General features: G+C 44.0%; 1 protein-coding gene and 1 pseudogene across 1 annotated transcript; one reads left to right on the top strand and one right to left on the bottom strand.

The window, feature by feature from the left end:
* Window positions 1–7472: 7472 nt before the first annotated feature.
* On the bottom strand, window positions 7473–12250 carry Ubxn1 (UBX domain protein 1). The gene is made up of 10 exons (XM_045160416.1): window positions 12184–12250; window positions 12012–12099; window positions 11862–11915; window positions 11670–11773; window positions 11515–11587; window positions 9858–10049; window positions 9714–9765; window positions 9268–9384; window positions 7775–7967; window positions 7473–7615 (listed from the first exon to the last, which is right to left on the bottom strand). The coding sequence occupies exons 2-10, from the start codon at window positions 12068–12070 to the stop codon at window positions 7566–7568; spliced, it is 894 nt and encodes a 297-aa protein (XP_045016351.1). The 5' UTR covers window positions 12071–12099; window positions 12184–12250; the 3' UTR covers window positions 7473–7565.
* A 987-nt stretch (window positions 12251–13237) lies between these two features.
* On the top strand, window positions 13238–13994 carry LOC101612168 (annotated as a pseudogene).
* The last annotated feature ends 1954 nt before the right edge of the window (window positions 13995–15948 follow it).

The following is a 15948-nucleotide window of genomic DNA, read 5'->3' as shown; positions in this document are numbered from 1 at the left end:
TGTACATATATAAGGAGCCAGAAAAAAAAAAATCCTCAAATACTAGTTAACACAAGAAAGCAAAGGTAGAACTGGAATAAGTACAAAAAAAATGGCAAAAATGAATACACACCTTTCAATAATATGTCTTAATATCAACGGACTCAAAGCAATATCCATACCTTTGCAGACTGGGTAAAAAAGCAGGATCCTTCAATTTGTTGCCTCCAAGAAACCCACCTTTTTACAAAGGATGTACACTATGTTAGGGTGAAAGTTTGGAAAATCTTGTTTCAAGCAAACAGACCCAGAAAACAAGCAGGGGTTGTTACCCTAATATCTGACAATGTAGACTTCAGTCCAACATTAGTTAAGAAAGATAAGGAAGGCCACTTTATATTGATTAAAGGCACCCTCCAACAGGAGGACATTGCAATCCTAAACATATATGCACCTAAATAGGGGCCCCCAAATTCATCAAAGAAACGCTATTACAACTAAGGTCAAAGATAACACAAAACACAGTGGTAGTGTGTAACTTCAACACCCCACTTTCATCAATTGACAGGTCATCCCAGGAAAAAATAAACAGAGAGACATCTGGACTAAATGAGGTCATAGAAGGAATGGACCTAACAGATATATACAGGACATTTCATCCAAATGCTGTAGAATATACATTCTTTTCAGTAGCACATGGAACATTCTCTAAAATAGGCCATATATTAGGATACAAAGCAAATCTTAACAAATACAGGAAAATTGAAGTAATTCCTTGCACTCTATCTGCCTACAATGGAATCAAACTACAAATAATAGCAAGAAAAGCTGTAGAGCATACACAAAATCATAGAAACTAAACAATACACTACTAAATGATGAATGGGTCAATGAAGAAATCAAAAAATTCACAGAGTCAAATGATAATGAAGCTGGGCGTGGTGGTGCACGCCTTTGATCCCAGCACTAGGGAGGCAGAGGTAGGAGAATTGCTGTGAGTTTGAAGCCACCCTGAGGCTACAGAGTGAATTCCTGGTCAGCCTGAGCTACAGTGAGACCCTAACTCAAAAAAATAAATAAATAAATAAAAGATAATGAGGACTCAACATACCCAAACCTTTGAGACACAAAGAAGGCAGTCCTAAGAGGTAAATTTATAGCTTTAAGTGCCTTTACTAAGAAATTACAAAGGTCTCAAGTAAATGACCTAATGCTTCACCTTAAAACCTTGGAAAAAGAACAAGGCAAACCAAAAATCAGTAGACGGGAAGAAATAATAAAAATTAGGGCAGAAATTAATGAAATAGAAACCAGGAAAACAATCCAAAGAATCAATGAAACAGAGTTGGTTCTTTGGTAGGATAAACAAGGCTGATAAACCCTTAGCAAGTCCAACCAAAAGAAAGACAGAAGAGACACAAAGTAATAAAATTAGAGATGAAAAAGGCAACATCACAACATATACCAGAGAAATTTAAAAAATCATAGGGACATACTATAAAAATATATACTGTACTAAGTATGAAAATCTGAAAGAAATGGATGATTTCCTTGACTTATATGACCTACCTAAATTAAATCAAGATGAGATTAATCATTTAAATAGACCTATAACAAGTATGGAGATCCAAGCAGTTATCAAAAATCTTCCAGGGCTGGAGAGATGCCTTAGTGGTTAAGTGCTTGCCTGTCAGGCCTAATGACCCCGGTTTGAGGCTCAATTCCCCAGGACCCACATTAGCCAGATGCACAAGGGGTGTATGCGTCTGGAGTTCCTTTGCAGTGGTTAGAGGTCCTGGCATGCCCATTCTCTATCCTGAGACTACATAGTGAATTCCAGGTCAGCCTCTTTCTCTGTCTGTCTGTTGCTCTCAAAAAAAAAAAAAAAATCTTCCAACTAAATAAAGTCCAGGCCCAGAAGGATTCACTGGTGAATTTTACCTGACCTTCAGAGAAGAACACGATTGCTTCTTAAGCTTTTCCATACAATAGAAAAAGAAGGAATCCTACCAAACTCCTTCTATGAAGCTAGCAACACCCTGATACCAAAACCAGGCAAAGATAGAACAAAAAAAGAAAATTATAGACCAATCTCCCTGATGAACATAGATGCAAAAATTCTCAACAAAATATTGGCAAACAGAATACAAGAATATATCAGAAAGATCATTCATCCTGTAGGCTTTATCCCAGAGATGCCGGGATAGTTCAATATACGTAAATCAATAAATGTATTACATTATATAAATGGACTGAAGGGCAAAAATCATATAATCATCTCATTAGATGCAGAAAAAGCATTTGACAAAATCCAACATCCCTTCATGATAAAGTCCTACAGAGACTGGGAATAGAAGGAACATATCTCAATATAATAAAAGGTATTTATGACAAGCCTACAGCCAACATATTACTAAATGGGGAAAAGCTGGAAGCTTTTCCACTAAAATCAGGAACAAGACAAGCATGTCCACTGTCCCCACTTTTATTTTACATACTACTGGAAGTCTTAGCCATAGCAATAAGGCAAGAGATGCACACAAAAAGGATACAAAGGAAGAGATCAAGTTATCATTATTTGCAGATGACATGATTCTATACATAAAGGACCCTAAAGACTCTACCAGCAAACTGTTAGAGCTGATAAACACCTATAGCCATGTAGCAGGATACAAAATAAACACAAAGAAATCAGTAGCCTTCCTATATGCTAACAACAAACACACAGAGGATGAAATCAGAGAATCATTCCCATTCACAATTGTATCAAAAAATAAATAAATAAATAAATAAAGTACCTTGGAATAAACCTAACCAAGGAAGTGAAGGATCTCTACAATGCAAACTTTAAAACACTCAAGGGAGAAATTGCAGAAGGCACTAGGAAATGGAAAAACATCCTTTGTTCCTGGATTGGAAGTATCAATATTGTGAAAATGGCAATCTTACAAAAGCAATCTACTTTAAATCTAATTTAATGCAATCCCCATTCCTTCACGGAAATAGAAAAAACAACCCCAAAATTAATTTGGAATCACAAAAACCCTCAAATATCTAAAATAATACTGAGCAACAAAAGTAAGGCTGGTGGTATCACCATACCTGATTTTAACCTATACCACAGAGCCATAGTAACAAAAACAGCATGGTGCTGGCACAAAAGCAGACATGTAGATCAATGGAACAGAAGAGGACCCAGATGTAAGACCAGGTACCTTTAGCTACTTGATAATCGATAAAAATGCCAAAAATACTCATTGGAAAAAAGACAGCCTCTTCAGCAAATGGTGCTGGGAAAACTGGGTATGTATCTGTAGAAGGATGAAAATAGATTCTTCTTAAGTCCACATGGATTCAAGACCTTAATATCACACCAGAAATTCTGAAACTGCTAGAGGAAAAAGTAGGGCAAAGACTTTCTGAATATAATCCCAATTCCTCAGGCAATAAAACCACAGATTAGCTGCTGGGACCTCATGAAATTACAAAGATTTTGTACAGCAAAGGACACTGTGAATATAGCAAAGAGGCAACCTACAGAATGGGAAAAAAATCTTTGCCAGCTATACATCTGATAGAGGATTAATATCTAGGATACACAAAGAACTCAAAAAACTTAAATAATAAGAAATTAAACAAAGCAATTAAAAATGGGCTATGGGCTGGAGGGATGGCTTAGTGGATGAGGCGCTTGCCTGCAAAGGACCCAGGTTTGATTTCCCAGGACCCACGTTCGCCAGATGCACAAGAGGGGGCACGTATCTGGAGTTCATTTGCAGTGGCTGGAGGCACCATGGGAGGGAATACATCCCAGATACCAAAAACTTAAAACAGGGTTAGTCATGAGCCCCAGGTGTGTAACATCTGCTGCTCTCTGGCTAAATGTATATACTATGCTTATCAAACTGCCCACTAAACACTTCTCTTAATGTTCATACCCTTATATTAATGCTACTCTCTTTTGGTAGAGAATCTTCTCTTTTCAGATGGTAGTGACTTTGGGATGACTCAGAAGGCATTGTGGTGCTAGAAAGAAGTGACAGGAGTGCTCAGTACTGCAATGTCTCTGTCATACCTTCCAAGGCTCAGGGTCTATTGAGGAAGAGGTGGCAGAGAGAATGTAAGAGCAAAGGGTAGGACTCCTTACAATGTGCTACCCCAGACACAAAATGGGCTGATATCCATGACCTCACAGTGCCTGGCACTACCTACACAAGACCATCATAATAGGAGGAAAAGATCAGGGGGAGGGAGGACATCACCATGGGATATTTTTTATAATCATGGAAGTTGTTAATAAAAAAAAATAAAACTTGAAAGTAAAGGAAAAAAAATTACCCCTTGAGCTGGGCACAGTGGCACACACCTTTAATCTCAGCACTCGGTAGGCAGAAGTAGGAGGATCACCATGAGTTCGAGGCCACCCTGACACTACATACTGAATTCCCGGTCAGCCTAAGCTAGAGTGAAACCCAATCTTAAAAAAAAAAAAAAAGCTGTCACCGCTCGCACGCCTTTAATCCCAGTACTGGGGAGGCAGAGGAAGGAGGATTGCCATGAGTTTGAGGCCACCCTGAGACTACATAGTGAATTCCAGGTCAGCCAGAACTATAGCGAGACCCTGCTTCAGAAAACAAAAAAAAAAGATAGCTGGTGTGTGGCACAGGCTTTTAATTGCAGCACTTGGGAGGGAGAGGTAGGATTGCGGTAAATTCAAGGCCACCCTGAGACTACATCGTGAATTCCACGTCAGCCTTAGCTATAGTGAGGCACTACCTCAAAACAACAAAATAATAATTGTTTTTTTCCCAGCAGAGACCTTTTTATCTGCGTCTGATTAGTTGCTTCCAAGGTGTGCATGGCAGGGAGGGCTGGGGAGATGGTTCAGTGGTAAAACTTCCTTGCAAAGTTGTAGGAAAGAGGTACTTGGTAGGAAATTTATCTTTTTTTCTTCCCCAATATTTTACTTACTCTGTTTTTCGAGGTAGGGTCTCATTCTAGCCCAGGCTGACCTGGAATTCACTATGTAGTCTCAGGGTGGTCTAAAACTCACAGTGATCCTCCTACCTCTAAAACGCAAGTGATGGGATTAAAGGTGTGTGCCACTACAGCAGATGGCACCTTTTTAAAATAATTAAAAAAAATATTTTTATTATATTTATTTGAGAGGTGGAAAGAGGCAGACAGAGAGAGAATGAGCATGTCAGTGCTTCCAGCCAGTGTAAACAAACTCCAGATGCATGCATCTGGCTTATGTGGGTACTGCAAAAGCAAACCAAAGTCCTTTGGCTTTGCAGGCAAGCGCCTTAACCACTAAGTCATCTCTCCAGCCCTTGAATGGGTGTGCCAAGGCCTCTAGCCACTGCAAAGGAACTCCGGATGCATGCTCCATCTTGTGCATCTGGCTTGTGTCGGTACTGGGGATTCAATTCTAGGTCCTTAGGCTTTTGTAGCAAGAAGGCAAGAAGAGCCTTCACTGCTAAGACATCTCTCCAGCCCCAAGTCTAAAATTTCTTTTTTTTTTTTTTTGTTGCTGCTGTTCGTTTTTTTTCAAAGTAGCGTCATACCCTAGCCAAGGCTGACCTGGAATGCACTCTGTAGTTTCAGGGTGGCCTTGAACTCAGTGATCCATCTTCCCACCTTGCCTCCTGAGTGCTGAGATAAAAAGTATGTTCAGCTTAGCCCCAAGTCTAAAATCCTTACAGGCTGTGTACCTCAAGTACTTTCCACTTTCTTAGACATTTGAGAGGCAGGTACAGAAATAAATTATGGGTGTGCCAGGGCCTCTAGCCACTGCAAACAAACTAAACAGATGTCACTGTACATCTGCCTTATGTGGGTACTGGGAGAACTGAACCTGGGTCCTTAGGCTTCACAAGCAAGCACCTTAACCGCTAAGCCATCTCTCCAGCCCACTTTACACCTTAACAGGATAAGAGTACCTCTGTGTTGCCATGAGATATACCTAATACTGATATGTGTTTTAGTATAGTGTCCAGTTGTACTCACTCCCATTAAGTATTGGCTATCAGAGATAGTGGTGCTAGGCATGGTGGTACATACACACCTTTAATCCCAGCAGATAGAGGTAGGACTGCTGTGAGTTAGAGGACACTCTGAGAATACATAGTGAATTCTAGGTCAGCCTGAGTTATGCCAATACCTTACCCAAAAAAAGAAGAAAAAAAAAGATAGTGGATTTTTTATTGGTCCCCCCCCCCCCCACCACAGGATCTCACCTAGAATTCGGGCTTTTTTTTTTTTTTTTCAAGGTAGGGTCTGCTCTAGCCCAGGCTGACCTTGAACTCACAGGGATCCTCCTACCTGTGCCTTCCAAGTTCTGGAACTAAAGGAGTGTGCCACCACACCCAGCCCTTTTGTCTTTTTTTTGTTTTTTTGAGGTATGGTCTCACTCTAGCCCAGGCTGACCTGAAATTCACTTTTCTTTTTTTTTTTTTTTGGAGTTAGGTTCTCACTCTAGTTCAGGCTGACCTGGAATTCACTATGTATTCTCAGGCTGGCCTGGAACTCAAGGTGATCGTCCTACCTCTGTCTCCCAAGTGCTGGGATTACAAATGTGCATCACCACACTTGGCTCCTGTTTTGTCTTTTTGATGCTGGGCATTGAACCCAGGGCTTTGTACATACTAACCTAAGCAAACCCAGTAACAGTGAGCCCAGCCTAGGATTTTTTTTTTTTCTTTTTGGAAATTAGTTTTTACTCTTAATCCAGGCTGACCTAGAACTGGGTGTTTTTTTTGTTGTGTTTTTTAAATATATATATTTAAAATTTTTATTTATTTTGAGCGAGAGAGAAAGTAGTAGGGAAGACAGACAGAGAGGGGGAGAGAGGGGGGGGAGGGCGGGAGGGAGGGAGGGAAGGAGAGAGGTACACATCAGGGTCTCCAGCTGCTGCAAACAATTCCAGACACATGCTCCACTCACTTTGTGCATCTGGCTTACGTGGATCCTGGGAAATCAAACCTAGGTCCTTTGGCTAAGCCATCTCTCCAGTTGTTTGTTTGTTTTTTTGTTTTTTGTTTTCCCCCAAACAGAGAGGGACAGATAGCAAGGAGAGAGGGAGGGAGGAGAGGAGAGAGAAAGACAGAGAATGGGCACACCTTGGCCTGCAGCCACTTTAAACAAACTCCATACACATGTGCCCCTTGTGCATCTGATTTACATGGGTCCTGGGAATTGATCCTGGGTCCTTTGTCTTCGCAGGCAAATGCCTTAACCACTAAGCCAGCTCTCTGGCCCTTGTTGTTAGTTTTTGAGGTAGGATCTCTCTCTAGCCAAGACTGACCTGGAATTCACTATGTAGTATCAGGTTGGCTTCGAACTCACAGCCTCCTGAGTGCTAGGACTAAAGGTGTGTGCCACTATGCCTGGCTCTCTGTTGCAAATTTAACGATGAGGAAGAGGATCTACTCTCTTCAGCTTCTCTCTGTCTTCCTTCTGTCACAGTCATTCAGGAAGGAGCCAGGCATATATAGAACTCAAAGGGTCTATTTATTAGGAAGGTGATGTCAGTGCCTTATCAAAGATGAAGAGGTCAGAGGGATGGACGGTGGGATGAAGGCCCCTCAGCTGGGACATTTCTTGGCCACAATGAGGACAGCAGAAGGCACAAGTCCTGAAGATGGGAAGAATAGGGGCTTGAGTCACAAACTTGCCTTTTGTCCTTCAAATTCCTGGTCTCGCTCTATTTCCACAAAGTCCCTTTGCTTCACATTACTTATTCCAAGAGTGCCCTCCATTCCCAAGTCCTGTTTCCTCATCCCATATGCCATACCCAGCTCCTGCAGGGGCCGCTCCATATCAGCCTCTGAGAAAGCCCGTCTGGGAAAGCCAGTGAGCAACTGCACAGGATCCTGGCCACCTCCAGGCTCTTCTCCACGGTGGAGCTCCACATAGAGCCTCACAGCTGCCAGCTGTTCCCGGGCCCGGAATGTCTGGGTCAATGAGGTCCCATCCGGCAGCCTGACCTGGAAGACAAGAGAGATAACCAGGATTGTGAGCATGACAACTGAGGGGTTGGTGTGGTGGCTCAAGCCTATAATCCCAGCACTTGGGAGGCTAAGAGAGTGAGAGAGGCCTAGAGATATAGTTCAGTGTTAAGAGCACTTGCTTACTATGCACAAGGCCATGGGTTCAATCACCAGAGCCTGCAATCACACACAAATGAGTGAGTTATATCACCAACAGGTATGAGAGGTGGTACCAGTACTTGAGAGTTAACAGACAGAAGGGAGCTGGGCATGGTGGCTCACACCTTTAATCCCAGCACTCAGGAGACAGAGGTAGGAGGATGGTCCTGAGTTTGAGGCCAGCCTGAGACAACATAGTGAATTCCAGGTCAGGCGGGGGGGGGGGGGGGGGGGGAAGGGTGGATCAAAAGTTCAAGGTTATCCTCAACTGAGACCTATCTCAAATACCAATTAATTAATTAACCTGTGCCAGGCATGGTAGTACATGCCTGTAATCCCAGCAGTGGGAAGATACATGCAAGAGGATCACTAGCAGTTTGAGGTCAGCAGTGGCTACACAGCAAAGCCCTGTCTCCAAAACAAAACTGAGTGAGGTACCCAAGTAAGGAAAGGAAGATCTAAAGCTGGCCCTCCTTCCTTTCAGAGGTTGGATGAACCAACACAAATGGTATTTAAAGGAGCTAATGAACACTACCTAATGCTCAGCATTACTAAGTACTGAAGAAAGGGCTCCAGTTCCTCTTAAGAGAAGACAAGGACAAGATTAAAAAATAAAAATTTGGATGAGTACATTATTAGAACAGCTATATAATGAATGTAATGAAAGCACTATAAACAAGTAAAAGGGCAACAGCTGAGTAAGAGGGTATTAATTTAAATAAGACTTGGGCAGGTGAAATTTGATATCTTTCCTTAGAGAAGCAGAGGTAGAATTACAAGTCATTTACAAAGAAGGGAGAGATTTGGCAAAGGGAACTTAACTGAAAACAGGTCTGACCTGGGTACCTTGTAGGTTAACAGGGATTCCAAGAGCAAGACAAAAATCAAAATGAGGGTCCGGAGAGATGGTTTAGCAGTTAAGCGCTCGCCTGTGAAGCCTAAGGACCCCGGTTCAAGGCTCGGTTCCCCAGGTCTCATGTTAGCCAGATGCACAAGGGGGCGCACACATCTGGAGTTCGTTTGCAGTGGCTGGAGGCCCCGGCGCGCCCATTCTCTCTCTCTCTCTCTCTCTCTCTCTGTCGCTCTCAAGTAAATAAAAAATAAACAAAAATTAAAAAAAAAAAATCAAAATGAGTACCTGTATGCGACACTGGTCATATTCCCGCTTGGTAGGTGGCTCCTGGCTGGGAGAGGAAGGAACAGCACCTGGCTCTGTTGCTGGCAGGGATGGCTGAGAACCCACACTACTACCATACTGAAGAACAAAGTAAAACATCCATCAGACACTGACCCACCACCACCAAACAGTCCTGGGGACTTGTCTAGCATGTATTAAGACCTAGTTTAAATCCTCAAAGTAACAAAACACCATGCTCACACCTATTAATTTCAGGTCTTGGAAGGCTGAGGCAGAAGGACGACAGACACACAGACAGACACAGACACAGACACACACACAGACACACACACACACACACACACACACACACACACCAAACAAATCATGTAAGTCCATGCTTTCCCTCTGAAACTGGAAATTAATCCACCTACTCCATCACACCTATTGTCACCCCAATCACCCACCTTTTTGGCTCTTTCTGCTTTGTCCCTTTCAATCTTTTCTCGAACCCGTTGTCTGAAACATACACAGGAGGAAAACAGGTCAGACATATGCAAAGTAGCCTTGATTCCCTTCTCAACTATTAGTCAACATGCCATCATGCAGACCTGGCGGCTAGCTCTTCAGCCTTTTCCCTCCTGCGCTCCTCAGCAGCTCGCCGCATCTCATCTTCCTGCAGTTTCTGTCGTGCAGCTGACAGCTCTTGCCCTTGTCTCCTGCGTTGTTTTTCTCGTTCCAGTGCTTCTCGCTCCTCTCTTTCTTCACGTTCCCGCTGCTTCTGGGCCACTAGCTCCAACATTCTGTGTTGCAAGCAAAAAGCCCAAGAGAAATGGACATGGAATGGGAAGGTGAGTTTTCAACAAGGGTTTCTAAACAAAACTAAGGAATAGCCAGGTGTGGTCTCAGCACTCAGGAGGCTGAGACTGGAGGACTGCTGTGAGTTCAAAGCAAACCTGGGGCTACAAAGTGAGTTCTAAGTCAGCCTGGACCAGAGTGAGCCCCTGCCTCAAAAACATCCAAAAAGCTGGACATGGTGGTGCATGCCTTTAATCCCAGCACTTGAGAGGTAGAGGTAGGAGGATCACTGTGAGCTCAAGGCCACCCTGAGACTACATAGTAAATTCCAGGTTGGCCTGGGCTAGAGGGAGACCCTACATCCAAAAAAAGGGGGGTGCTGGGGAGATGGCTTAGTGGTTAGAAGCACTTGCTTGCAAAGGTCTGCTGAATTGGGGTTCAATTCCTCAGTACCCACATAATGTAAAATACACAAAGTGGTGCATGTGCTTGGTCCCCATGCGGTCTCTCCCATCACAAATATAAGGCATTGATTGCAAAGCCTGCTAGCTTAGATTCAATTCCCCAGTACCCACATAAAGGCAAATGCACAAAGAGAATCAGGTATGGCAGTGTAGGACTATAACCTCAGCACTTGAAAGGTGCAGGCAGGAGGATCCGGAGGTCAAGGGACAGCCTCAACTGCAACTGTACATAGAAGTTGGAGGCTGAGCCTGTCTAGAGAGAAAGAAAAAGGACAGAGGAAATGTAGAAAGATCAAGGTTCTTTGACCAGACAAGTTTGTTTTGGAGACAAATGGAAAGGGCACTCAGGACTATGGGCTGAATTGTGCATGGTGGTCCATGCCTGTAATCCTAGAACTCAGGAGGCAAGAGGATTGAGTTTGAACCCAACTGGGCTACACACTATGTTCCAGGCCAGCATGACCTATGAAGGTCCCTGTCTCAAAAAACACAGGGTATGGTAGTGAAGGCCTGAAATTTAAGCACTGGGGAGGGAGAGACAGGAGAACCACCTAAGTTCAAGGCAACCTGGTCCATAACGCTTGTTCCAGGTAGGCCTAAGCCAAAGTGAGAACTTGTCTTAAAACAAAACAAGGGCTAGAGAGGTGGTTCAGCAGTAAAAGGCTTGCTTGCTTGCTTGCAAAGTCGGATGGCCGGGGGTTCAATTCCACAGTACCCATGTAAAGCCAGATGCAAAAAGTGAAGCATACATCTGGTGTGGCAAGAGACTGGCACACCCATTCATTCTTTTTCTCAAAAAATTAAAAGAGCCAGGCGTGGTGACACACGCCATTAGACCCAGCATTAGGGAGACAGAGGTAGGATCGCCATGACTTCAAGGCCACTCTGAGACTACAGAGTGAATTCCAGGCCAGGCTAAGCTACAGTGAGTCACTATCTCGAAAAACAAAACAAAACAAAAATAATAAAAAGAAAAAGAAAAGAAAATGGTGATATCCCTCTTTACCTCTTAGTCTGTTCTTGTCTTTCTTCTTCAGTTAAAATGGGTTTGCTTTCTCCAGCAGCAGCAGACCCAGCCCCTACAAACAACCAACCAGTATTATTACCCCTTCAGATTGCCGTCGGGCCCTCAATAATCACAAGATGTCTCCCAGTCAGGACCTTCAGGGCCAACTTGCTCTGGGGTGGGTTCCCGTCCCAGGATATGTCCAACGGGCGTCTCCAGGGGCTCGTCCACATCAGGGTCGTCTTCGTGCTCCATTAGCCTGGCAGGAAAAGTAGGCAGAGAGGTTAGCCTGGTGGCTGTCCTTTCCAGAAGCCCTCAATTCTCCGTCACCGGGTCGGCCTGCTCACCAATCCATCGCAGCCTCGATGCCCTGGTTCCCTGTGAGGGCCAGAGCCTTCTCCCTGAGGGCAGAAACACCGACAATAGAGCCCGCCAGCCATGGTGACACTCGGGCTAGTCGAGGGCAAAGGCCGGGCCAGAGCTGGGGGTCTCCTTACGCGCGTCCCCGGGGGAAGCCCATCTCGATGAGGCTCTCGAGAGCCGTCAGCTCCGCCATGGCGCCGCCACCACCGCTTCCGCGGAGACCTGGGGTGACGAGAAGGAAGGTCGGAAGGGTCAGCGCGTGGCAACTTCGGCCCGACAGTCCCGGCGGGGCACTCAGGCACTCACCGCACTCGGGACCCGGGGGCGGGGAACAGCGAGGAAAAGAGAGCTGAAGGGAAGCGGAAGTGCTCGGTCTGTTTGGTCACGTGGGGCGGGTGTGGACAGGTGCCGCAGAGAGCCAGAAAGGTCTTGCCTTGCTCTGTTGCCAGGTCTTCGCGTACGCGGTTAGAACCGGGGAAGCATGCGACAGAGGGAAAACTCACCAAACTTGGCGCCTGGCTGCAGCGACGACGGTGGATCGTACTTTTTTTTTTTTTTTTTTTTTTGTGGTAGGGTCTCACTCAATCCCAAAGTAACCTGGAATTCACTATATAGTATCAGGTTGGCCTCAAACTCACGGCGACCCTCCTACCTCTGCCCTCCCGAGTACTAGGATTAAAGGCGTGCGCCACCACGTCCCGCTGTTTTGCTTTTTTTTTTTTTTCTTTAGGGAGAGTCTCACTCTAGGCTGACCTGGAACTCTAGTCCCAGGCTGGCCTCGAACTCACAGCGATCCTCCTACATCAGCCTCTGAGTGCTGGGATTAAAGGAGTGCACCACCACATCCGGCTTTCTAATTTTTCAAAATATTTTTATGTATTTTCAAGCAGAGAGAGAGAGAATGGGCACATCAGGGCCTCCAGCCACTGCAAACAAACTCCAGATGCATGTGCATGTATCACTTTGTGCATCTGGCTTTACATGGGCACTGGGGAGTCGAACTCAGATTGTTAGGCAAGTTATGAAGACAAGAACCATTACCACTGAGTCATCTCTCTAGCCGCACTCTTCTAAGTTTTAAAGAGTAAAGCAGTGTGAAACTCTGGAAGCTGTCTTCATTTCCTCCAGTTTAAAAGTTGCAGGAGCCAGACATAGTGGTGCACTCCTACAGAGTGAGTTTCAGGTCAGCCTGGTCAAGAGTGAGATCCTACCAAAAAAAAAAAAAAAAAAAAAGTCTTTCAAGCTCGCCATGCAATGCTGACAACGACATGGTTCAGGCTTCAGCCCTTTTTAGTTGCAAAAATATATCAAATCAGAACTGTTTTCATCCTCCTGAGCAAGATCCTTATTAGAGGCCAATATGCTTCACTTCATCCAGAGGTTTGCTCAAGCATCTTCAAAGATACTGCAATACCCTTACATAGTGAGGCTCAGAACTAGCAGAATAGATAAACTTTATCCCAAGACAACTCTCTAGCAGAACCTTTCTCATTTGTTCCCACAGCCTTGGCTTTTCCCATCATTTCAAGTGTTGGTGAGCAAAACACAATGCTACCATACATAGCCATGCAGCTTTAAGAAGAATCAGAAGCAAGCAGTCCTTTCTGCTAGGCCACCAAGTGCCACCACTTACCTACGTGACAGTCCAAAGCCAGCACTGTACGTAGCACTGGCAGGACTAATGCCGTTTGTTGCTATACCACTGGTCATGGTCACAACAAAGATGTATATTCCCATGTTAGCTTTTATTCAGATGGCTTATGGAGCCAGTTTCCTAGTATTCTTGGGAGGGGTTAGATGGGGTTTTACTGTGCCAGAAAGTAGTCCACCCAAACCAGACTATCTTAATTTAGTTAACAGTATGGATCCTGTTGTGTTTTCATGCTTTGCCATCCTCATTTCTGAAGAACTCCGTGAAGCTATGGTCATAACAATAATAGGTTTGGGGATAGTACTACATACCGACTTTTTCTTCTTGCCACATTATCCCAACTAGTTCAAAGCCTTGAGGACAGTAGTGAGTTTAGTGGCCTTTTATTCCTTTGTAGTCACAAGGTATTTATCCAGAGAAGAGGCCCAAGAAACCTGACCAAACAAATATAAAGCTACCTTGTTGATAACATTAACATGTTGAATTTTAGCATTAGCTTTTTTTTACATCTCTATATATTTTTAAATTTTATTTTTATTTATTTGAGAGAGAGAACAAGGCAGAGATAGAGAGGGAGAGAAAAAGAATGGCCACATCAGGACCCCCAGCCACTGCAAATAAGGTTCAAATGCATGTGCCACCTTGTGCATATGGCTTACGTGGGTCCTGGGCAATTGAACCTAGTTCCTTAGGCTTTGCAGGCATGTGCCTTAACTGCTAAGCCATCTCCAGCCTTACATGTATATTTTTCACAGATCACTTTTCATTTCTCAATATCAGTATTACCTAGTAATTATTTCAGCAAGAGCTTGAAAACACCCAGGTTCTTGTCATGTCATTTTAGATTAGTTACATTCTTTCTTTTATGAATTATATGGTCATCTACTTAACATTTCACTGTTTTGCTTGTATTGAAAAACGTAAACTTAAAGGCTTAAAAACATTAAGAAAAAAGCAAAACAAAACAAAACAAAAAAGGGCTGGAGGGATTGCTTAGCATTTAAGGCACTTGCCTACAAAGCCAAAGGACCTAAGTTTGATTCCCCAGGACCCTCATGAGCCAGATGCACAAGGTGGTACATGCGTCTGGAGTTCATTTGCAGTGGCTTGAGGCCCTAGTAAACCCATTTTCTCTCTCTTTCTTTGTCTGCCTCATTCTCTCTCTCTCAAATAAATACAATAAATTAAAAAATAAAATAAGCCTGGCCTGGTGACACTTGCCTTTAATCCCAGAACTTGGAAGGCAGCAGTAGGAGGATCACCATGAGTTCGAGGCCATCCTGAGACTACATAGTGAATTCCAGGTCAGCCTGGGCAAAAAGGAGGCCCTAGTTTGAAAACAAACAAACAAACAAAAAACCCAAAAAATAAAAAATAATGCTGGTTGGTAGCTATTGGGCAGTTTCTTCCCCTTACCAGGTTAGTGTACTGTGAAACAGATCCTGTCTCTCCCAGTGGCCTTTGCAAATGTCAGTTTTCAGCCCAGAATGTCCTGATTGTTCTCTCACATTAGTTAACTCCCATTTTCCAAGACTCCAAACATTTTCATGCCTTCTCCAGCCCCAGAGAGGGTCTTACCCTATACTGAAATTGAGGCCCAGGCTGACCTCAAAACTCGTGGCAGACCTATGGCCTTGGCCTCCTAAGTGCTGGGATTGCCATGAGCCACCACACATGAATTTTTAAAAATATACATTTCATTTATTTATTTGAGAGAGAGAGGAAGAGAAAGAGGCAGATAGAGAAAGAGAATGAGTGCACCAGGACCTCCAACCTCTGCAAACAAACTCCAGATGCATTGGCTACCTAGTGCATCTGGCTTATGTGGGTTCTAGGGGATCAAACCTGGGTCCTTAGGTTTCACAGGGGAATACCTTCACTGCTAACCCATCTATCCAGTCCTGAATTTGTTTATTTCAAGGTAGGGTCTTGCTGTAGCCCAGGCTGACCTGGAATTCACTGTGAAGTCTCAGGATGACCTCACAAATAGCAATCCTCCTACCTTTGCTTCCCCAGTGCTGGGGTTAAAAGCATGTGCCACCATGCCTGGAAATTTTTTTTTTTTTTTTTTTTTCAAGATAGGGTCTCACTCTAGCTCAGGCTGACCTTGAATTCACTCTGTAGTCTCAGGGTGGTTGTGAACTCACTGTGATCCTCCTACCTCTGCCTCTCAAGTGCTGGGGTTAAAGGTGTGTGCCACCACACCCGGCCCTGGCAATTTTTTTTAAATGTTCTTTTATTTATTTGTGGGCAGAGAGAGTATGGGTGCATGAGAGCCTCCTGCCACTACAAATGAACTTCTGAAGCATATGCCTCTTTATGCCTATGACTACAGAGAGAGATTCAGGTTGGCCTGAGCTAGAGACCCTACCTTGAAAAACTAAAACAACAAAAAAAATTCAATTAGGGGTTGGGTAGAT

Source organism: Jaculus jaculus, chromosome 1 (assembly GCF_020740685.1).
Source record: "Jaculus jaculus isolate mJacJac1 chromosome 1, mJacJac1.mat.Y.cur, whole genome shotgun sequence".
Lineage (NCBI taxonomy): Eukaryota > Metazoa > Chordata > Mammalia > Rodentia > Dipodidae > Jaculus > Jaculus jaculus.
The sequence above is the reverse complement of the archived record's forward strand: the minus strand, read 5'-3'. Positions and strand labels throughout refer to the sequence as shown.